Consider the following 23667-nt stretch of genomic DNA (forward strand, 5'->3'; position numbering starts at 1 on the left):
GTGACCTGAGTTGTTATAGTACTGACAACCGGTGGTGTGGTCTGTTTAGTTGTACTAAAAGTTTTAGGGGTTGTTGTCTTTTCAGTTGTAGATTGAGCTGAGCTCGGCACAGAAGTGGTAGTGGTAATGATGCCAGTTGTGCTTGTCTGAGATTGTGTGCCAATGGGAGTAACAACTGCAGAAGGTGTTCCAGGTGTGCTGGTTTCAAGCTCAGATGTAGTTGTTTCTTCAGAAGTACTGGTTTGGGGAGTTTGACTTGTTACTGCAATTGCAGACCTAGTAGTAGTTGGCTGAGGTACAGAACTAACACTGGTCTCCCCTGTGATAATAGTCTCTTTAGTCCTGTTTACAGTGGTGGTAACTGCAGGCTGAAAAGTAGGATTTAAAATTCCCACAGAGGTTACTGTAGTTGTGTATCCAGGGGTTGTAGTGCCGGTGGATATTATGGTTGAATTAGGTGTAATGGTAGTGGGAGTATTGGTTGCTTCTGTGGTGTGTGTGGAGATTATAATGGTAGGACTGTATGTACTGGTTATCTGAGTTGTTGTAGAACTGACAACCTGTGGCGTGGTCTGTTCAGTTGTTCTAAAGGTTTCAGGGGGTGTTGTCTTTTCAGTTGTAGATTGAGCTGAACTTGGCACAGAAGAGGAACTAGTAATGCTGTCATTTGTGCTTGTCTGAGATTGTGTGCTGGTGAGAGTAACAACTGCAGAAGGTGTTCCAGGTGTGCTGGATTCCAGCTCAGATTCAGTTGTTCTTTCTTCAGAAGTACTGATTTCAGGAGTTTGACTTGTAACTGCAATTGCAGAGCTAGTAGTAGTTAGCTGAGGTCCAGCACTAACACTTGTCTCCCCTGTGATAATAGCCTCTGTAGTCCTGTTTCTAGTGGTGATAATTTCAGGCTGAGTAGTAGGACTTATCACACCAGTGGTTTGCTCAACATTGATTTGGGATGTTGTTAAAAGTATTTTTGCTGTAGTTTTTACTTCACTGCTACTGGTGTTGATGTCAGCATTTGTGGTGATACCAGCCGTTGAAGGCCTTTCTTCAGAAGTACTAAGTTCATGTGGTATGCTGGTTCCTATAAAAGGCGTTGTTCTTTCTTCTGTTGCCTTTTGCCCTGGTTCAGATGTGGCAATGATGCTGCCAGAGGTTATACTTCGTGTGGTACTTGGTTCTAGTGGTATATTTGTGACTGGACCATTTGTTGTGGGAATAACAGTTCTCCCAGAATCTGAACTTATTTCAAATGCAGTGGTGTTAGTTATCTCTGTCGTTGAATTTTCTCTTGTAGAGCTTATTTCTGATATGGCACTGTTAGTGACATCCCTTGTAGACATTGCTGTAGATGTGCCTAGGTCTACAAGTACAGTAGTGATAACATCAGGACTGCTTCTTGCAGTATTTGTTGTGCTAGTCTCAGGAATGAAACTGGAGGTGGTACCATCAGTAGGTCCTCTGTCAGTTGGGCTTGCATCTTGTATTGTGCTAGAAATTATATCAGGGGTACTTCTTTCTCCAGGTCTGCTTGATTCAGGATTAATAGATGTACTTTGATCAACTGCATTAGTAGTGACTGCATCAAATGTGCTATGTTTAGTGGTCTGTAATGTCTCGGCAATTGATGTGTCTATGGGTGTTTTTGGCGTACCTGCAGATGTAGCTAGTTCAGTTGCTATACTGGAAGTTTTCTTAGTTAAGTCACCATTTGTAGATGGTTTCTCTACTGTGCTGGAAGACTTGTCAGTTGTATCAGCAGATGTAGTTTGTTCATTGACTGAGCTAGAAGTAACAGATGTGTAATCATTTGTGGCAGTTAAGTCAGATGTGTCACTGGTTGTGGTTGATATTTCTGCAGTGGGGGTAGATGTGTCACTAGCTGTATTTGGCTCCTCTAATGTGCTGCTACTTACATCAGGTGAGTGACTAGCTGTAGAATATACTTGTGCTATTCTGGTAGTTAGGTTAGTTGTGTCACCAGTTATAGCTGGCTTTTCTGTTCTGGTACCTACATCTGTTGTATCATCAGTTGTGGATGATTCTTTAGCTGTAGTTAGGTTGGATGTTTCTCGCGTTGTCAATACCTCTGATGTGCTAGGACGAGACGTACCATAGATTGTAACTGATACTTCTGTTGCACTGGTAGTTTTGTGTGTGGTTGGTTCGTCTGCTGAGCTGGTAATTATGTCAGATCCCCTGGTTGTGGTCAACTCTGCTGAGCTGGTACTTTTATCAAATATGTTACCACTAGTTGAAACTTCTTCATCTGCTGTGGTTGGTTTTTCTGTTGAGCTGGTAATTATGTCAGATCCCCTGGTTGTGATCAACTCTGCTGGGCTGGTACTTGTATCAAATATGTCACCACTAGTTGAAACCTCTTCATCAAGTGTAGATGATTTTACTGCTGAGCTGGTAATTATGTCAGATCCCCTTGTTGTGGTCAACTCTTGTGGGCTGGTACTTGTATCAAATATGTCACCACTAGTTGAAGTTTCTTCATTAGCTGCGCTGGTAGTTGCAGTAACTGTAGTTGTTTCATTATCTGTACTTCCAGCAGTTGGAGTTGTACTACTGATATAATCACTTGTTGAAGTATTATTTGTTATAGTAGTTTCTGGATCTACTGTAGGAACATCTCCTGAACCGGAATCTGTAGTGTTGATTTGTGTAGAAGAAGGATCTAAAAAAAAAAAGGGGATAAATTAATATTTATACTTTTAGTATTTTAATACTGTCAATATTAATAGTCAAGGTATCTTCAGATGAAGATTCTGAATAAATAGATGCGGTGGTGGTTCAGTTGGTGGATTCTGCCACTGAGAATAATAAAACAGTGATGTCATTACAATGATTTATAAATTATATCCTGGTATGTATTTTCAGGAAGGAATAGTGACCTAAAGCCTGTCAGAAGATTCTATGCACTTATTTTAAGACTTAATATCCACATTTGCCCATGGGTTTGCTATAAGTAGATTTGTAACACTTCTATCTCTTAAAGTGTTCAAAATTGAACTAATGGCCAACACAATCACTGATTTTACACTACTGAGTAAATACTGCATATATCTAAATGTGTAATTCTAAACTGCCCATTTATGTTCTTTACCCCTTAATTAAATCAGCTCCAGTTTTTTTAAAAGTACTATCAGTACATTATTGGAGTATAACCTGTACTTAACTGAATTTTCATGCTCACCCAGGAGATGTCACTATTGTTTTTGCGGTGCACATACTTACAGCAGAAATACCTAGTTAAGTCTATAAGGGCATCAATGGCACGTAGAAGAAATTGACACTCTGAAAAGGATCAGCTGAAGACATTTTGTGACAAAGTTTGGTTTCTGAAGACTGAACTTATATGTGCTGCAAAGGTCCTCTCAGTTTGCCTAGTCAAATTTAGCAGTATCATTATTAGTGATGTCGCGAACCTAAAATTCGCCGTTCGCGAACGGCGAACGCGAACATCGGCAAATGTTCGCGAACCGGCGAACCGGGCGAACCGCCATAGACTTCAATAGGCAGGCAAATTTTAAAACACACAGGGACTCTTTCTGGCCACAATAGTGATGGAAAAGTTGTTTCAAGGGGACTAACACCTGGACTGTGGCATGCCGGAGAGGGATCACGCAAAAAAAAGTTCTTAAAAATTATAATTTTTTGATAGAGAGCCAATTATTGGAAAAATTAAAAAAAAAATAAAAATAAAAAATTTCTTTGGATTTAGCATCTGGGGGGTCTAAAAAGTGTACCTGTGAAGTTTCAGCTCTGTAGCATGTCCAGAACCCCTAAAAAACAGCATTTGTCTTATATTTTCAGGAATATGGCTTCTCTGCGGCTGGCTTTTTCTCTTGCAGGCATTTATCGGGCATTTTTTTAGGCAGGCATGTCATTTTTTTGTATTTAGTGTCTGGGGGGTCTAAAAGGTGTACCTGTCAAGTTTCAGCTCTGTAGCATGTCCAGAACCCCTAAAAAACAGCATTTTTCTTATATTTTCAGTAATACGGCTTCTCTGCGGCTGGCTTTTTCTCTTGCAGGCATTTATCGGGCATTTTTTTTAGGCAGGCATGTCATTTTTTGTATTTAGTGTCTGGGGGGTCTAAAAAGTGTACCTGTCAAGTTTCAGCTCTGTAGCATGTCCAGAACCCCTAAAAAACAGCATTTTTCTTATATTTTCAGGAATACGGCTTCTCTGCGGCTGGCTTTTTTTCTTGCAGGCATTTAGCGGGCATTTTTTTAGGCAGGCATGTCATTTTTTGTATTTAGTGTCTGGGGGGTCTAAAAAGTGTACCTGTCAAGTTTCAGCTCTGTAGCATGTCCAGAACCCCTAAAAAACAGCATTTTTCTTATATTTTCAGGAATACGGCTTCTCTGCGGCTGGCTTTTTTTCTTGCAGGCATTTAGCGGGCATTTTTTTAGGCAGGCATGTCATTTTTTGTATTTAGTGTCTGGGGGGTCTAAAAAGTGTACCTGTCAAGTTTCAGCTCTGTAGCATGTCCAGAACCCCTAAAAAACAACATTTTTCTTATATTTTCAGGAATACGGCTTCTCTGCGGCTGGCTTTTTCTCTTGCAGGCATATATATCAGTGGTGGGTGGGCAGTGGCACAGTACACTCTCTGTGGACCTGACAGCAGTCACTGGCACCCAGGCAACTGCAATTTAAAAAATATATATATATTTTTTTACTTTGCAAGCTGCTGTGCCACTTTATATATCAGTGGTGGGTGGGCAGTGGCACAGTACACTCTCTGTGGACCTGACAGCAGTCACTGGCACCCAGGCAACTGCAATTTAAAAAATATATATATATATTTTTACTTTGCAAGCTGCTGTGCCACTTTATATATCAGTGGCACAGTACACTCTCTGTGGACCTGACAGCAGTCACTGGCACCCAGGCAACTGCAATTTAAAAAAATATATATTTTTTTTTACTTTGCAAGCTGCTGTGCCACCTTATATATCAGTGGTGGGTTGGCAGTGGCACAGTACACTCTCTGTGGACCTGACAGCAGTCACTGGCACCCAGGCAACTGCAATTTTAAAAAATATATATTTTATTTTACTTTGCAAGCTGCTGTGCCACCTTATATATCAGTGGTGGGTGGGCAGTGGCACAGTACACTCTCTGTGGACCTGACAGCAGTCACTGGCACCCAGGCAACTGCAATTTAAAAAAAATATATTTTATTTTACTTTGCAAGCTGCTGTGCCACCTTATATATCAGTGGTGGGTGGGCAGTGGCACAGTACACTCTCTGTGGACCTGACAGCAGTCACTGGCACCCAGGCAACTGCAATTAAAAAATATATATATATTTTTTTACTTTGCAAGCTGCTGTGCCACCTTATATATCAGTGGTGGGTGGGCACACAGTGGCACTGCAGTGGGCACAGTACTCTGTGGACCTGACAGTAACTGGCAGCCCAGGCAACTGCAATAATAAAAAATATTTTTTTTTTTCAATTTATTGCAACAAGATGCTGTGCCACCGTATATATATCAGTGGTGGGCAGTGCACTGCAGTGGGTACAGTGCACTCTGTGGACCTGACACAGCACTCACTGCAATTATGACAGAGGAAAAAAAAAATATTTTTTAAAATGCAAGGTACTGTGCCTGTGCCACCCGAAATGAGTGTGGTGTGCACACAGTACAGTCTGTGGTAGGTCTGTGGCCTCTCACACACAGCGGGCAGGCAACTGCAGTGTACAATAGATATATATAGATATATATATAAAGAAAAAACTCTATTACCTTACCAGCCCTTAAAAGGGCTTTTGGGGACACTATATATATATATATATATATATATATATATATATATATATATATATATATATGTATATATATAAATAAAAAAAATCCTCAATTACCAGCCCTTAAAAGGGCTTTTGGGGACGCTAGGTATATATATATATATATATATATATATATATATATATATATAAAAAAAAAAACACAAATACCAGCCCTTAGAAGGGCTTTTTGGGGTGCTGATATTACAGCAGTAGTGGACCAAGAACACTGCAAGACCAGGAACACTGACTAACTGTCCCTAGCTTAACAGCAGCAGCAGCTCTCTCCCTACTCTCACTACACACACTGCTTCAGAATGATCTAAGATGGATGCTGCCCTTGCTTATTTATAGGAGGTGGGAGGGTGTGGGAGGGAGGTATGCTGATTGGCTGGAAATGTGTCTGCTGACTGTAAAGTTCAGGGTCAAAGTTTGCCTCAATGATGTCTTATGGGGGGCGGACCGAACATCGCATATGTTCGCCGGCAGCGGCGAACGCGAACATGCTAAGTTCGCCGGGAACTGTTCGCCGGCGAACAGTTCTATACATCTCTAATCATTATATGTCAGGTAACTTGACAAAGCTAACTGAATAATTTGTTTAATAGCGCTTTTTTATTTGGTAAACCAATTTAAACTAAAAAAAAAGAGCTGACAAGTGGACAGACATGTGAAAAAGAAGTTTTAAAAAATTACTTTTAAAATATAACTAAAGGCAAAACTTTTTTTTAAAAAACTGTTAGTTTTTATTGCTGTACGTTAGGGAGATTTGTCCTGTATACCATTATCATTGAAAGTACAATAAAGTCCCAAATTTTGGGTTGTCCCCAGAAAAGTAATTGAGGGGAAATATTCCAAGAGGGACACTAGTTCTAGTTTCCCTTTACAAATTCCCTTAATTTGTAGGGATTTTCCTCTCACTTCCTGTTTTGCCTATGGGACAGGAAGTGAAGTGAAATCTCTGTAATGGGACACAGATGGCAAAAATAATCCTGAAAAGGATGATAACCCTCCCATCTATAAAGAAAAAAAAAAGTTTTTTGCCTTTAGTTCTACTTTTACTTCAAAATGTATTAAATAAACACATGCATTCTTTTTAAACGTATTATGCCATTAGAGTATTAAAGCGGAGTTCTGGCCTCGAGGGTCAATTTTAGCTAAAAATACCCCCAGGACAGTCAGGGCTAGTACATGCCATAATGGATAGCCTCTGAACTGTCCCGGGTCGCACTTACCTGTAAGAAGAAATACTTACCTTGAAAAGTTCTTCTCCAGCGCTGCCATCTCAGGTGTGGGCAGCTGAAGCCACTGCGTTCCTCTTCCGTGACGTTGGAGTCCCACAATGCACTGCACCGGCCCCGATCATCACTTCCAGTGCAGGCGCGGCATCCCTGCACAGCTTCTGGGCATGCCCAGAAGCTGTTTAGCAGGGAATGCCGCGGCTGCACCGGAAGTGACGAGCAGGGCCAGTGCAGGCGCATTGACTCCTGGGTGCAATGATCAGCTCCCAGGAGTCATCGCAAACCGGAAGTGACGGCGCGGGCCGCGGCCGCAGAGGGAGGAAGTGGAAGGAAAGTGAGTATATTTTCTTTTATAATAAGGTAAATGACCAAAAAAAAATTCTTTTTCAGGTTGCACTCAGCAAGCGGATGGCCCCAAATCGTTTTTTTTTTTTTTTTTTTTTTGAGGCTGGAATTCCGCTCTAAGCAGTGAATTAGGCCTCCAGCCTGCATTTTGTCTTAGCTGACAATGATTATATGACTAGAAATTACTTTTAATGATTTCTGTTTTTTTTTTTTTTTTCAGTTTTTGGGGACATGGGCTTTCAGCAACATCTGAGCCTGACAGCTGACACAAGTTTGCGGCGGGCCCCATTGACTTTAATGGGAGACGAACTTTAAAAACCTTTAGGTCATATTTGCAGCCACAAAGGATGTACTAGCTGTGCACAGATAGTCCCAGCACACGGACAATGTCATAACAGAAGTATTGCAATAGGAAAAGTTGCCCTAAATTTGTTTTTTGGTTTTTTTTGTTTTTTTTTTTTTTTACAGCAAAAATTTTTTTTTTTCTTTTTTTTTTTTCCATAAATCAGCCAGAACTGACAGCAGCCAATAAATGCATGTCAAATACATATAGGGTCCATTCCCACATCTCTAAAATGGGTCCGCATCCATTCCACATTTTGGCGGAACCTTTACAGACCAACTGATTTTCAATTCCAGTCTGAAAAATTAGGCATTCACAGGATAAAGAAGTAAGTGTCGGCCATTCCAGGCCCCAAAAATTAGCCCACATGCGTTTACCTGACAGCTAAGAACGTTGTATTTGATGGCTGGAGGTACATTAGGCATTCACAGGATACAGAAGTGTCGGCCAGTATTGGCCCCAAAAATTAGCCCACATGGGTTTACCTGACAGCTAAGAGCGTAGTATTCTGTGGCTGGAGGTACATTAGGCATTCACAGGATACAGAAGTAAGTGTTGGCCTGTATAGGCCCCAAAAATTAGCCCACATGGATTTACCTGACAGCTAAGAACGTAGCATTTGGTGGCTGAAGGTTCATTAGACATTCACAGGATACAGAAGTAAGTGTCGGCCAGTATAGGCCCCAAAAATTAGCCCACATGGGTTTACCTGACAGCTAAGAACGTAGTATTCTGTGGCGGAAGGTTCATTAGGCATTCAGGATACAGAAGTAAGTGTCGGTCTGTATAGGCCCCAAAAATTTGCCATTCAATGGACATGAAATGCCTTTTATACCGCTGTATGTAGCGAAGCCAAGGACCAGAAATTGCTGTGGGTGGATGGCGGTCTGGCGGATATTTGTGGCCTGGCATGAGGAATTTCAATGAAACATGGTCTACTGGTCACATGTGTTGAATTCCTCAGAGATCCATGCCTCATTCATTTTTATAAATGTGAGGTAGTCTACACTGTCATGAGCTAGGAGAGTGCGCTCATCGGTCACGATCCCCCCCCCCCCAACATTTCCATTGCAGATTGTGCAAGCTCTGGCCAGAGGTCAAGCCTGCCCACCCAGTAGTCCAGGGGTTCATCACTTCTCAGAGTGTCCACATCGGCCGTTAACCTGATGTAGTCAGACACCTTCCGGTCTAGGCGTTCCTTGTTGCTGGATCCGGAGTACAGCTGTCGATGGTTCGGTTGAAAGAAGGATCTCATATCTGAAGTGATCAAGACATCTTCAAACCGCCCTCTTCTTGCAGGTGCTGTTGGGATTCCTACCCGCAACTGTCTCTCTGTGACTGGAAATTCCTCTGCCAGCGCACGCAAAAGCAGAATGCTGCTTTTCCCGCAGCAAGGCCTGGAAGCACTGTATTCTGACCGCCCTCTGTGATTGTGGTAACATTTCCGCCATTTTTTGTTTGTACCGGGGGTCTTAATACTTTGCCACCCAGTACTGGTCCTTGGCCTTTATGCTTATTATACGGGGGTCCCCCTTAAAACACTGGAGCATGAAGTCCCTCATTCGCACTAAGCTGGAAGCGGTGTAGTGGCCTGCTTCCAGCTCATCATCCAGGATAATGTCGTCCTCGTTCTCCTCCCCCGATCCACGGATAACACCAGGGATCCCAGAAAGGTTTAAAGCATGCTCTTCTTGTTCCTCCTCATCCCCCCCCCCTCAGCACCATCCTCCTCTGACTCCTGTTCAGACTCCTGCTGTTGATTTGTCTCAGATGGAGTAGCACCCACTGGGAATTCATCCAACATTGCGACTTCCTCATCTTCCTGCTCCTCGATTGCTTGATCAATGACACGACGCAATGCATGTTTCAGAAATAAGGCGTAAGGTATGATGTCACTTATGGCGCCCTGGCCGTAAAATGACCAGTTTGGTGATCTCATTAAATGGCCGCAGAAGTCTGCATGCGTCCCGCATGAGCAGCCACTGGCGAGGTGAAAAAACCGAAGCTCCTCAGAACCTGTCCTACCACAGAGTTCGTACAGGTAGTCATTAACTGCACGTTTCTGCTGGAGCAGCCTATCAAGCATATGCAACGTTGAGTTCCATCGCGTCGGGCAGTCACAAATAAGACGCCTGAAGGGCAGGTTGTGTCGCCGCTGAATGTCAGCAAGGCGTGCCATGGCTGTGTAAGATCTTCTGAAATGGCCCGAGATTTTCCTGGCCTGCCGCAAGATGTCCTGGACCCCTGGGTATTTGGCAACAAATCGCTGCACCACCAAGTTCAGGACGTGTGCCATGCATGGCACGTGTGTTTGCTAGACCATGTGTCTGTGGTCAGATGTATCTTGGCATCAACACTGTGTGCCAGAGATATATTCACTTGCCGCTGAACATGCCCATACAGCTCTGGAATGCCCTTCTGCGAGAAATATTTCCTGCCTGGGACCTTCCATTGTGGTGTTCCAATGGCCACAAATTTACAAAAGGCCTCAGAGTCCACCAGTTGATATGGCAGTAGTTGGCGGGCTATCAGTTCCGACAAGCCAGCAGTCAAACGTTGGGCTAGTGGGTTATCTGGCGTCATCATTTTTTTATGCTCCAACATTTGGGCCACAGAAGCCTGCCTTTTTCCAGAACAACGTGACGACGGCATCATGGAAGATGGAGCGGAGGACAAATGTGAGCAGAGAGGAGAAGAGGCTGGATGGTGAGAGCCTGGAGTGTGGCTTTGTGGTTTCTGACGGTGTTGCTCCCGCTGGGCTCGGTGATGGGAGTTCAGGTGCCTTCCTAAGGAGGTCGTCCCTAGGTGAGTATTGGGCTTACCGCGTCTTGCGCGTTGATTGCAAAGGCTGCAGATGGCAACACTGTTGTCAGCAACGGACACATTTAAAAAAAGCCCACACTGCGGAGCCATGTGCCGGCATCCTTGGAGCGCCAGATGTGACTGTACATGGTTGATGTACATTTCACTCGCTTCTGATACATTTGCAGTCTGCTTTGTACCTCTTGTGCAATGCAAGTTCTGCCTGCCTCTCCTCCCTATCTGCCAGTCCATCTCTCCCTCTGAACTCCCCTCTTCCTCTCTTGTGGGCACCCACGTGATGTCCATAGACACATCATCATCCACGTCACCTTCCCCACCACTAACAATCGAGATCTCGGATTAGGCAGTACAGCGAGTACCAACCTCCTTGGGCTGATCTGGGTACTGTCGTCAGACTGCTGAGTGGCGGCTGTTGCTACCTCCTCTTCCTGATCCGATGCCAACAATGGCTGCGCATCGTAAATGTCTTGTGATGGATCGGAAAATAATTTCAGTGACTCAAGAGGGTATGTTGTGGTGTCTTTGGGGGTGCACACAGCAGAGAGTGAAGAGGGTGCAGATAGAGAAGATGAGGAGGGTGCAGAAGAGGAAGGCTGAGTGAGCCACTCAACCAAGCCTGGTGCGTCCTTTGATGTAATTTCACGCGGCTTTCGAAACTTCACACTTTGTGGCTCCGGCCTACTGCTCCTGCCCTACCCCTACCACCCCATGCGTAAGTGTCTGCCTCTGCCTGTCATGTTTTTAAATTACCCTGTGACAACAGTTTCTAGAGAATCGCAGTATATCTGGAAAAAGGTATATAACACCCGCTTCAATCTGTGGAATTGGGGGGCCACAGGTTTATCACACCAGTTGTTCAAAAAATTGGCCAGTGAGTTTGGCACTGTGTGTATCAGACTTGACACAGCAAAAGAGGCAATATTGTTGCAGGACACACATACACTTATGAAAGTATACTCAGATAACACACCGCTTCAATATGTGGTATTGGGGGGGGGGGGGGCACAGTTTTATCACACCAGCACCAACACTACAAATAATTGGCCAGTAACTGTTGTCACTGTGTGGAGCAGAGTTAACACAGCAAAAGAGGCCAAATTTTTGCAGGACTAAAATACACTCTTAGAAATGTATACTGTTAAATAACACCCCACTTCTATATGTGGTATTGGGGGGCCACTGTCTATCACACCAGTTGTTCAAAAATTGGCCAGTGAGTTTGGCACTGTGAGTATCAGACTTAACACAGCAAAAGAGGCAATATTGTTGCAGGACACAAATACACTTGTAAAAGTATATTCAGATAACACCCCACTTCAATATGTGGTATTTGGGGCCACTGGTATTGGGGGCCAATGGTCTATCACACCCGTTATAATACATTAAAAGTGCTTTTGTCACTGTTTGTAGTATTGCTGCAGCAATGCTCAGTCACCACACCTGTCACAATGCTGGACAGTGCACAATAGTATACTAACCCACTATAATATGGTTTCTACAAAGTATATTATACCGTTGATTACCCCCCCCCCCCCCCTATATAGTGCACTGCACACCAATACCAAAAAAATTGCAGCCCTTTAAATGACTTTTGTGGACATTAACAGAGCGTTTTGTGTCACTGCCAATCTCTAACTGCCCCTAAAGCACAGACTGGATACCTGTCCCTAAAATGAAGAGACTGTAGTAGACCTATACCGAAATACCAGCCCTGAAAAGGACTTTTGTGGATCTTAACAGAGCTATTTGTGTCTGGCAATCTCTCCCTCATGAACACAGCAGACCTCTCCCTACGCTGACAAAAAGCAGAATGTGAAATGGCCGACAGCTCAGGTCTATTTATAGGGTAGGGGGCATGTCCATGTGCCGAAATGTTTCAATTGGCTGTCCCATTCCACCTGACGGCTGTGTCATGGGTCAAAATTCTCCCCAATGTAAACTAATATGGCCGCCGCAAACAACGCCATGTGTTCGCAAAATTGGCGTATAGCGAACAAGCAAAATTTGCCAGGAGCCGACCACCGGGCGAACCGCAAAGCCATCTCTACTGGGCAGGTTAGGACCAAATGATGCTAAAGAGTCTTCTAGAGTAAGCCATTTCAGTACATGACAGAAGCCTGTACAACTGTGCAAGACTGAACGTAAGGTCAGATTTCAACTTTAAATGGTACACTTGACATAAAAAGTATACATCATCAAAACATATATAGCCTCTTCATTGACATTTATCTTCTTTTAGCATTGCTTTTACCTGCAGCTGAACTCCCACTCGTGGTAGGCACAGTAGTTGTGGCTGCTGTTCTTGCTGTAGATGAAGTTTTTTGAGTTGAGGTAGCAGTAATATTTGTAGCTGTTGTTGTTGTTGTTTATCCAGTTGTAGAGACCACAGATGTGCTGTTAGTAGACACTGGTGTAACTGATGTGTCTGTGGTCTGGTTTATATGTGTGGTTGAACTTGGAGTTTGAACAGCTGCAGTGCTGGTTGTAATCTGGTTTCCAGGTACTGTTGTGCCCTGGACTGTTACATTTACATCAGATGTAACTGAAGTTGTATTTGTTTCAGGTACTGAAGTGGTTATTTTGGTCTGTGTTGTTGGCAGTATTGTGGTGCTTTGGGTCTGTACAGGTAAATTGGTATTAGTGGTGGCAACACTTATGTTTGTGACTTGTGCTGCAATGGTGGGTGTTGTCTGGGTAGAAGGAATCAATGGACTTGTTACATTTACACTAGATGTGACTAAAGTAGTACTTGCCTCAGGTACTAGGGTGGTAACTGTGGTCTGGTTTGGTAACACTGTTGTACTTGGCTCTGAACGATTGAATTGACATCAGGGGTGCTTATATTTGTGACTGGACCTTCAGTGATGCTCACAGTCTGGTTTGTAGGTCCTGTTGGACTTGTTACATTTACACTAGATGTGACTAAAGTAGTATGTGCTTCAGGTACTGGGGTGGTAACTGTGGTCTGGTTTGTTGGTAGCATTGTTGGCCTTTTGCTCTAAACAGTTGAATTAACAACAGGGGTGCTTATATTTGTGACTGGAGCTTCAGTGGTGATCCCAGTCTGGTTTGTAGGTCCTGCTGGACTTGTTCCCTGACCTGTTACATTTACATCAGATGTGACAAGAATTGTGTTTGTCCTAGGCACTGGAGTCGTCACTGTGGTCTGGTTTACAGGTGATGTTGGGCTCGGGCTCTGAATAGTTTCATTTACACCAGGTGTGACACTGCTGGCATTAGTGACAGGAACTAGGGTGGTGACAGAGGACTCATTTCTACGCATACTAAGGACTACACAAAAGCACAAGAAGATAGCTTTTCTTTCTTAACAGAAGAAGAAACATATTTGCTTTATTTATGTGATGAATTATGGTAAAAGAATTTGTAAGAAGAGTGATGATGTTTAGAAAGAATTGGATTATGTTGCTCCATCTACATAGATGACCTACAGTATCTCACAAGAGTGAGTAAACCCCTCACATTTTTGTGAATATTTTATTATATCTTTTTATGTGACGACACTGAAGAAATGACACTTTGCTACAATGTAAAGTAGTGAGTGTAGAGCTTGCGTAATAGTGTCAGTCAATTTTCTGTCCCCTCAAAATAACTCAACACACAGCCATTATTGTCTAAACCACTGGCAACAACAGTGAGTGCATCCCTAACTGAAAATGTCCAAATTGGGCCCAATTAGCCATTTTCCCTCCCCGATGTCATGTGACTCGTTAGTGTTACAAGGTCTCACGTGTGAATGGTGAGCAGATGTGTTAAATTGGTGTTATTCCTCTCACTCTCTCATACTGGTCACTGGAGGTTCAACATGGCACGTCATGTCAAAGAACTCTCTGAGGATCTGAAAAAAATAATTATTGCTCTACATAAAGATGGCCTAGGCTATAAAAATATTGCCAAGACCCTGAAACTGAGCTGCAGCACGGTGGCCAAGACCATACAGTGGTTTAACAGGACAAGTTCCACTCAGAACAGGCCTCGCCATGGTTGACCAAAGGAGTTGAGTGCTCAGCTTCATATCCAGGGGTTGTCTTTGGGAAATAGACGTATAAGTGCTGCCAGCATTGCTGCAGAGGTTAAAGGGTTGGTGGGTCAGCCTGTCAGTGCTCAGACCACACGCCACACACTGCATCAAATTGGTCTGCATGACTGTCGTCCAGGAAGAAAGCCTCTTCCAAAGGTGATGCACAAGAAAGCCTGGAACTATGTCCAGTGGTCTGAGGAGACCAAGATATTTTGTTCAGATGGAGTCAAGCGTGTGTGGCCACAACCAGGTGAGGAGTAGGGATGATCGAACGGTTCGGGTCGACCATTGGTTCGACCCGAACATTGACTGTTCGAGGTTCGGGCGAATTTAGAACTTTTTGCTGAAAAAGTTTGGAATTCAGCAACCAGAACCGACCAAAATGCAATGGGCCAGGAAATGGGCTTTAAAAGCCTGTGATTGGACCAGAACCATTAGTAAAAGCCAATTGAGTGGGCAGGAGAATGCTAGGAATGTGATTGGAGTGACTAGGGGGTCCCTAGGCCAATCATTAGTGAATACGCCCCCCAGTATATAAGATAGCCCCCGCCAAATTCCTAGCATTGTAATACAGGGACAAGTTGAGGACAAGTTTGGAGTCAGGCATGACATCTAAACTTGTGTATTGGGGTATATATACACACACATGTCTGTATATATACACCTGCACATATATGTGTGAAAGGAGCAGAAAACTATACTTGCGCTAATTAAATAATTAACACCAATGTGGTTACGCTCCTATCACACCTATATATGTGTATGTGTAAAATACATATGTGTGTGTGTGTATATATATGTATATATATATATATATATATATATATATATATATATATATATATATATATCCCTATACAGAAGTTCAGATGTTTTGCCTGCCTCCAAAGAACCCAAAAAATGCCCAAAAAAAAAACGCCCAGGTGTTTTTGGGGGGTCTTTGGAGGAAGGGAAAACATCTGAACTTCAGTATAGGGGTATATATATATACACACACACACACACACACACACACACACACACACACACACACACACACACACACACACACACACACACACACACACACACTTGTGTGTGTGTATATATATATATATATATATATAAATATACACACTTGTATGTATTTTACACATATATAGGTGTGATAGGAGCGTAACCATATTGGTGTTAATTATTTAATTAGCGCAAGTATAGTGTTCTGCTACTTTCACACCTATATATGTGTATGGGTATATAAACATATAATTGTGTGTGTGTATATATACCCCTATACAGAAGTTCTGATGTTATGCCTGCCTCCAATGACCCCCAAAAAATGCCCAAAAAAACGCCTGCTACAAAACCGGCAAGGTGTGAAAATAGCGAAGCCATATCCCTGTTCTATAAGTGACATAATACAAACAATCTTTTTTTATGGTTCTGGACATGCTACAGAGCTGAAACTTCACAGGTACACTGTTTAGACCCCCCCCCCCCCCCCCAGACACTAAATCCTAAGTCAAAATCAAAAAAAGTTTTTTTTTTCTTTCATTAATTGGCTCTCTATCAAAAATGACAATTTTAAGAACTTTTTTTTTTTTGTGTGATTAATAGTCCCTGGGGCATGACCCAGAACCCTGTGCACTTTTTAGGGGCATTTATTGGGTTTTAGGGCTTCAAAATTGTGTTTTTTTTTTTTTATTACCGAAGTTTGGGTCCCATTGCTTTCAATGGGGTTCTGAAATCCGGGCCGAACTTTTGGGAAGTTCGGGTGTTCTGGTCGAACCAAACTTTTCAAAAGTTTGATCATCCCTAGTGAGGAGTACAAAGACAAGTGTGTCTTGCCTACAGTCAAGCACGAGGGTGGGAGTGTCATGGTCTGGGGCTGCATGAGTGCTGCAAGAACTGGGGAGCTAAAGTTCATTGAGGGAACCATGAATGCCAACATGTACTGTGACATACTGAAGCAGAGCATGATCACCTCCCATTTGGAGAGTGGGCCGCAGGGCAGTATTCCAACATGACCCCAAACATACCTCAAAGATGACCACTGCCTTGCAAAAGAAGCTGAAGGTAAATGTTATTGACTGGCCAAGCATGTCTCCAGACCTAAGCCCCATTGAGCATCTGTGGGGCATCCTCAAACGGAAGGTGAAGGAGCGCAAGGTTTTTAACATCCACCAAACTCTGTGATGTCATCATGGAGCAGTGGAAGAGGACTCCAGTGGCAAAGTGTGAAGCTCTGGTGAAGTCCATGCCCAAGAGGATTGAGGCAGTGCCAGAAGATAATGGAAGCTACACAAAATATTGACACTTTGGGCCCAATATGGACATTTTCACTTAGGGGTGTACTCACTTTTGTTGCCGTGATTTAAACATTAATGGATGTGTGTTGAGTAATTTTTAAGGTAACAGAAAATTTACACCGTTGTACAAGCTGTACGCTCACTACTTTACATTGTAGCAAAGTGTAATTTCTTCAGTGTCGTCAGATGAAAAGGTATAATGAAATATTTACAAAAATGTGAGGGGTGTACTCCCTTTGGTGAATTACTATACTTTGTATTATCAGTCTTGCAGTTTTGCAGCATATTTATTAATGCATAATATGTATAGTTTAAGTGGTTACAAATATTTGCTGTATTGCTGAAATGACTTTTTCCAACTTACAAGGGGCCCATTACTATTAAATCTGATGAGATAATTAAGCTAATATTGCACATAATTATATCACTAATATTTCATAAGGGAAATGTAAAGTTTCCAACTTTCCACATGTAAAGTGAACAACTCCTGTGGCTAATTTTGTGTGTTTAAAATAGAGATAAATAAGATTACCCAATGCACCTTGCATAATGTAAATATATCGCACAACCCTGGCCTAAAGGGATTGTAAATGCAGAAGGTTTTTATATCTTAATGCATTCTATGTACAGCAGCCCCCCTCAGCCCCCAAACACTTACCTGAGCTCATCTTTATCCAGCGATGTTGCAGGAATGTCTCAGGTGCCCCCTCCTCATTGACTGACTGAGACAGCAATGTGGAGCGATTGGCTCCCGCTGCTGTCAATCAAATACAATCAGCTAAGCAGGAGAGAGAGGGGGCGGGGCAGGATCACTGCTCCATTTCTGAATGGACTGAAACTGAAAGCTGCTTGCTGTGGGGGCACTCAACAGGAGGAAGGGGCCAGGATAGCCAAACAGGGACCCGAGAAGAGGAGGATGCGGGCCACTCTGTGCAAAATCAACTGTACAGAGCAGGTAAATATAACCTGTTTGTTATTAAAAAAAAAAAAAAAGAGAATTTACAATTACTTAACCACTTTACGACCGCCCACATTGACACTACTGCGGCAATGTGGCACAATCCCATCCAGCGACGTAAACCTACATCGCTGGACTCCTCCCCCTGTAGGCGGCCGAGGCGTGCTCCCACTGTTTTCAGTCACAGCGGGAGTCGGGCCAGGGGAGGAGCGGCGGCGATCGCCGCTGCTCTTCCCCGATCGTCGGGGAATCGAGTTTGGAGATCCGCCCGCTTGTGTAAACAGAGCGGGCGGTTCTCCTAAGTGACAGGCAGGGTCAGATAGCATGGTTCAGCATAGCTGAACATGCGATCTGTCCCTGTGTCACTCAGTCACCTCCCCCCACACATGTCAGTAAGCATCAGGCATACATTAACCCCTCCCTCTCCAATAAAATTAACCCCTTCCCTGCCAGTGTCATTTTTAGAGTAACAGTGCATATTTACAGCACTGATTACTGTGGTAATGTCACTGGTACCCCCAAAAGTGTCAAATGTCAGTCAAGGGTCCGATCTGTCCGCCGCAATGTCGCAGTCCCACAAAAAAAAATCGCAGATCACCGCCATTACTCGTTAAAAAAAAAAAAAACACCATAAAATGACAAATCTTTCCCTTAGTAAACGCAATAACTTTTGCGCAAACCAATCAAAATACGCTTATTGTGATTTTTTTTTTTTTTTTTTTTTTTTACCAAACCTAGGTAGCAGAAAACAAATTGGCCAAAAATTTAAAAAAAATTTGATTTTTACATTTTTTGGGGGGGAATTTCATATAAAAAAAAACATGTTAAAAATATTATTTTTTCAAAATAAACGCTCTTTTTTTGTTTATAGCGCAAAAAGTAAAAATCGCACAGGTGATCAAATATCCCCAAAAGAAAGCTCTGTTTGTGGGAAAAAAGGACATAAATTTAGTTTGGGTACGGCGTCGCACGACTGCGCAATTGTCAGTTAAAGTTGCACAGCGCCGAATCGCAAAAAGTGGCCTGGGTGTAAGACAGCAAAATCCTCCGGTGGTAAAGTGGTTAAACCATGACAATATGTGACTATCATAAGTCATAAAAAGTATCCCAAATATCAGCACAGATAAGAGTTGGTCACCATCCAATAACCAACAGAACTTTGGATCTAGACAGAAAATTCTGGACAGACGTTTCTTTTTTTTTTTTTTTTACCTGCTTAAAAGTGTACATTATCTGAAATAAATACTATTGTGGTAACTTACCTGTGCAGATAACACCATTCCCTGTGTAGTTTGCCATGCATTCACACAAGAAAGATCCAGCTACATTGGTGCAGATGGCATGCTCAGAACAGTTGTTTAGTGCAGAAGAAAGACATTCATCAATATCTGCCAAAAACATAACATATTTTATAATTTAATATGCAGCATACTGTAACAGTATGTTTATCAGATTATTATTTTTAGTATACAGGATATATATATATAGCGCCAACAGTTTACGCAGCACTTTACAATATAAAAGGGAGACAGTACAGTTACAATACAATAAAATAAAGAGGGCCCAGCTCATGAGAGCTTACAATCTAAGAGGGTGGGGCAAGTGGTTCAAAAGGTTATAACTTTGAGGGAGGAGGTGAAGTAGTAAACGATTAGTTGGAGGTGTTATATGCTTCCCTGAAGAGGTGAGTTTTCAGGGATCGCCTACGTCTCAGTATTTAACATTTACCGCAAAGTGACGTAGGGGTACGTCGGCAAACTTTGCGGTGTTATACCGGGGTGATGCCTCTAGCTAGAGGCACCATCCCGGTACCGTGGTTTAGAGCCGGTGGTCGACTTTCCGTCGGTAATGACCAATGCGGCTCGGGAGCCACTCGATCGTTACCCGGGTGAGTGGGAGGGGACGTCCGTCCCCTCCCCCTCCCGCCGCCTTCTATGGCTTTGCCCGGGTCTCCCGTCCCATCGTCCCGCAATCGGCTTTGATCGGGTCTACAATGACGTAACCTGGAGGCGGCGTCCATGACGTCACGTCTGGGTTACTCTGCTGCAAAAGGCGACAGATTTAAAAAAAACGAGTGTATTCAAAAATGCAGTTTTTGGCATTTTTAATACATGGAAGTGTAGTGGAGGGGTCTAGGGTCTTTTAGACCCTCGATCCCTCCATAAAGAGTACCTGTCACTGCATATTGGTGTCACAAAGGATATTTACATTGCTTCTGACAGCAATAAAAGTGATCAGATTTTTTTTTTTTTTTTAAAAACCTGTGATAAAGTTTAAAAAAAATAAATAGGAAAAATGTTAGTCGTCACAGTTAGCTCGCGCACGAAAGAAAATGTATACGGAAGTCGAGCCGCGAATTAAATCGCTGTTCAAACCACACATGTGAGGTATGGCCGCGATTGCCAGAGCGTGAGCAATAGTTTAAAAATAAGAGCTACACTCTAAATCTAAACTGGTAACCATTAAAACATTTTAAAGCGTCGCCTATTGAGATTTCTATTGACCGTAGTTTGTTGCCATTCCACGGGTGTGCGCAATTTTAAACCGTAACATGTTGAGTATCTATTTACGCGGCGTGACATCATCTTTCACAATATACCAAAAAAATGGGCTAACTTTACTGTTTAGTTTTTTTTAAATGCAGTGAAATGTGATTTTTTTTTTCGTAAATCTTTCCAAAAAAATGGCGTTTTAAAGACCGCTGCGCAAATACCGCGTGACAAAAAATATTGCAATGACCGCCATTTTATTCTCCAGAGTCTTTGCTAAAAAATATATAGATAATGTTTGGGGGTTCTAAGTAGTTTTCTAGAAAAAAATACTGATTTTAACTTGTAAACAAAAAGTGTCAGAAATAGGCCTAGGGCTTAGGTGGTTAAGTATCAATGTTTACAGCAAGCACATTTATATAACGATTTAACTTTGTTATTTAGCTAATCAACTGCTCTCACAGAATGATCTTTGCATCCTTCAAAATGTAGTCCAACCTTTTCCAGACATGCAGATTTAACAGTTTTTTCTACTTGCGGCTAGTACCAATGCATTTACCTTCTTACCAGTGGCATATCATCCATGTGTGCAGGGTGTTCACTGCATATGGGCCCCGAGGGTGGGGGGCCCACTGTGTGCTGACCCACCCTGCACGCATGGATGATACAGGGTTGTCGGGGATGATTGCTGCAGCGGTAGGGGCCCATCTTTTCATCCAGAGGGCCCCAGGCACCGCATTGAAGGAAGAGGGAGGTGGGGCGCCGCTGCTGCTGACAAGTAATAGTGATATCACTGCTGCTGTGGCCAGGCCAGCACGCCTTGAGAGACGATGGGGAAGCCAGTGCAGTGACAGCTCAGCCAAGTAAAAAAAAAGTGGCAGCAAAGGAAGACTTCCACCACTGACCTCCTCTGCTGGGCTCTGCAATAGATGGGTCATAAGTCAGAGCCTGACGTTTTCTTTTACTTTTAGCTTTTTGTGAGATCATCTAAACTATCACTGCACTGGCATCCCTGGCATCCTTTCACACTAGAAAAATCAGAAGAGAAGAAAAGCAAGAGGATGATGGTCCTTCTAACCAGGATTCCATATGGATCAAGCAGCCAGGTAAGGAGCACCAGTGCCCCTCCCCCACTGACTGGCAGTGCCTCCCAATCTGCCTCCACTAAGCACCAAGACCCCCCCATCTCCCCTACTAAGCACTAGGACCCACATCTCTCCCTAATAAGCGCTAGGACTCCCTTTCTCTCCCACTAAGCACCAAGGCCCCCACCCCTTCTCTCCCTACTAAGCACCAGGACCCCACATCTCTTCCCACTAAGCACCAGGACCCATCATCTCCTCCTACAAAGCACCAGAACCCCCTCAATCCTCCCTACTAAGCAGCAAGACCCCATCTGTCCCCACTAAGCACCAGGATCCCCCATTTCCCCACCACTATGCACCAGGGCCCTCGTCTCTCCCCACTATGCACCGGTAACCCCCATCTAAACTATCACTGCACTGGCATCCCTGGCATCCTTTCAGACTAGAAAAATCAGCCGGGAAGAAAAGCGAGAGGATGATGGTCCTTCTAAACAGGATTCCATATGGATAAAGCAGCCAGTTAAGGAGCACAAGTGCCTCTCTCCCCCCCCCCCCCACTGACTGGCAGTGCCCCCCAATCTGCCACCACTAAGCATCAAGACCCCCCATCTCCCCTACTAAGCACCAGGACCCCCCCCGACTCTCCCTAATATGCACCAGAACTCCCTATCTCTCCCACTAAGCACCAAGGCCCCCACCCCATCTCTTCCCACTAAGCACCAGGACCCCCCATCTCTCCCCACTAAGCACCAGGGCTCATCAACTCCTCCTACTAAGCACCAGAACCCCCTCAATCTCCCCCCTACTAAACAACAAGACCCCATCTCTCCCCACTAAATATCAGGACCCCGCACTGAGCACCAAGACCCCTCCATCTCTACCCACTAAGCACCAGAGCCCCCAATTCTCTCCACAAAGCACCAGGACACCCCCCCCCCATTTCCCCCCCACTATGCACCAGGACCCTCGTCTCTCCCCACTATGCACCATGAACCCCTATCTATCCTCACTATGCATCAGGACCCCCAATCTCTCCCCACTAAGCATCAGGACCCAAATCTCCCCTGACTGAGCACCAGTGCTCCCTTTTGTCCCCCTTGAAGACAAAGCTGCATTCTTTTGGCAGGTATGCAGGGTCAAGGGTAGGGTTGAGGGCCCCATAAGATAGGCTGCAGGGGGCCCCATGATTTCTAACAATGGCCCTGCTGTAACTGCCCCCCACCACTGCACCAATCACCCCAACTGTCCCCCTGTGTCTTTTTCCGTCCCCTCTGTGTCCTCCCTTGGCCCCCCTGTCCTTCTCTTCTGACACTGTGCATTGCTCTACTGACACAGTCCACTACCCTACTGACACCATTCACTGGCCCACAAAAAGTATTTTGAAAAAATGAAAAAAAAAAGAATACAAAGAAAATTATTTGTTTAGCACCCTTCAAGGTAGGTGCTAGTGAGAGTATAGTTTTTGGCTCAGTCTGCCTATCAGTGGAGCAGCAGGCAAATCTATATTTCTTTCTGCCTACCAGAGACAAGGATCTGTGAGTTAGGTCTGCTCTATGTGCTCAGTGTGTGATTTATTGGGTTTAGATAGTGTTTCACACTGGTTTAATAGGGAGGCATGTTGGACAGTGGCAGGAAACCTGACAAATGGGTACACAGGCTTTGATACAGTCCCAGGGATTAGCAGAGATTGGCTGTCTCGGTGCATTATTGGATACTGTATAAAAGCCAGGAGCCCATGTGCTGCGGGGTATTTGGCTGGTGAGCAGAGTCCCGGAGGGAGGGTGGTGGCTGCCTCCTCCTCTGTAGTGGTGGCATGTGGTCACAGGTGGTCGGCCTGGGTACCAGAGGAAAGGAACTGAACCCAGAGGTCCAGGAGAGCTGACTGGAAGGGCAGACACACTGGAGACCCTCGAAAAACAGTATTGTGAGTACAGGAGATTGTGTCTAGGAGCCTGACCTGAAGGGGGCCATTCCGATGTAGGATAGTCAGAGGACGGGTGTCAGTCTGTTGAGTGAAAGGGGATACTAGGAGTGTATCCTGAAGATAATCTACCCAAACAAGTCATCTATACAAAGACTTAACCCAAATTCATCTAGAGGCACGGTGAATCTGCAGTCTGGCTGCATCATCAGTGAGAGTCCTCATCCATTGTGAATAGTTTAATTTGGAGTATCCCACTCTTCCCTTCTCCCATCCCTAATTAAATAAAACAACAAAAAAAAAATGACATCCCCTAGACTGTTCATTGACTGAG

General features: G+C 43.8%; 1 protein-coding gene across 1 annotated transcript in view; it reads right to left on the bottom strand.

Moving 5' to 3' along the window:
* Window positions 1–23667, bottom strand: part of LOC309550512 (uncharacterized protein) — a gene marked incomplete at both ends in the record, with an annotated part of 232977 nt that overhangs the window by 166696 nt on the left and 42614 nt on the right. The window contains 6 exon segments of the mRNA XM_082250875.1: window positions 396–2680; window positions 12805–12919; window positions 12923–13171; window positions 13426–13551; window positions 13555–13844; window positions 19101–19226. Coding sequence (XP_082107001.1) covers window positions 396–2680; window positions 12805–12919; window positions 12923–13171; window positions 13426–13551; window positions 13555–13844; window positions 19101–19226 — 3191 coding nt within the window.

This window comes from Pelophylax lessonae, assembly GCF_965119305.1.
Source record: "Pelophylax lessonae genome assembly, chromosome: 3".
Taxonomy (NCBI): Eukaryota; Metazoa; Chordata; class Amphibia; order Anura; family Ranidae; genus Pelophylax; species Pelophylax lessonae.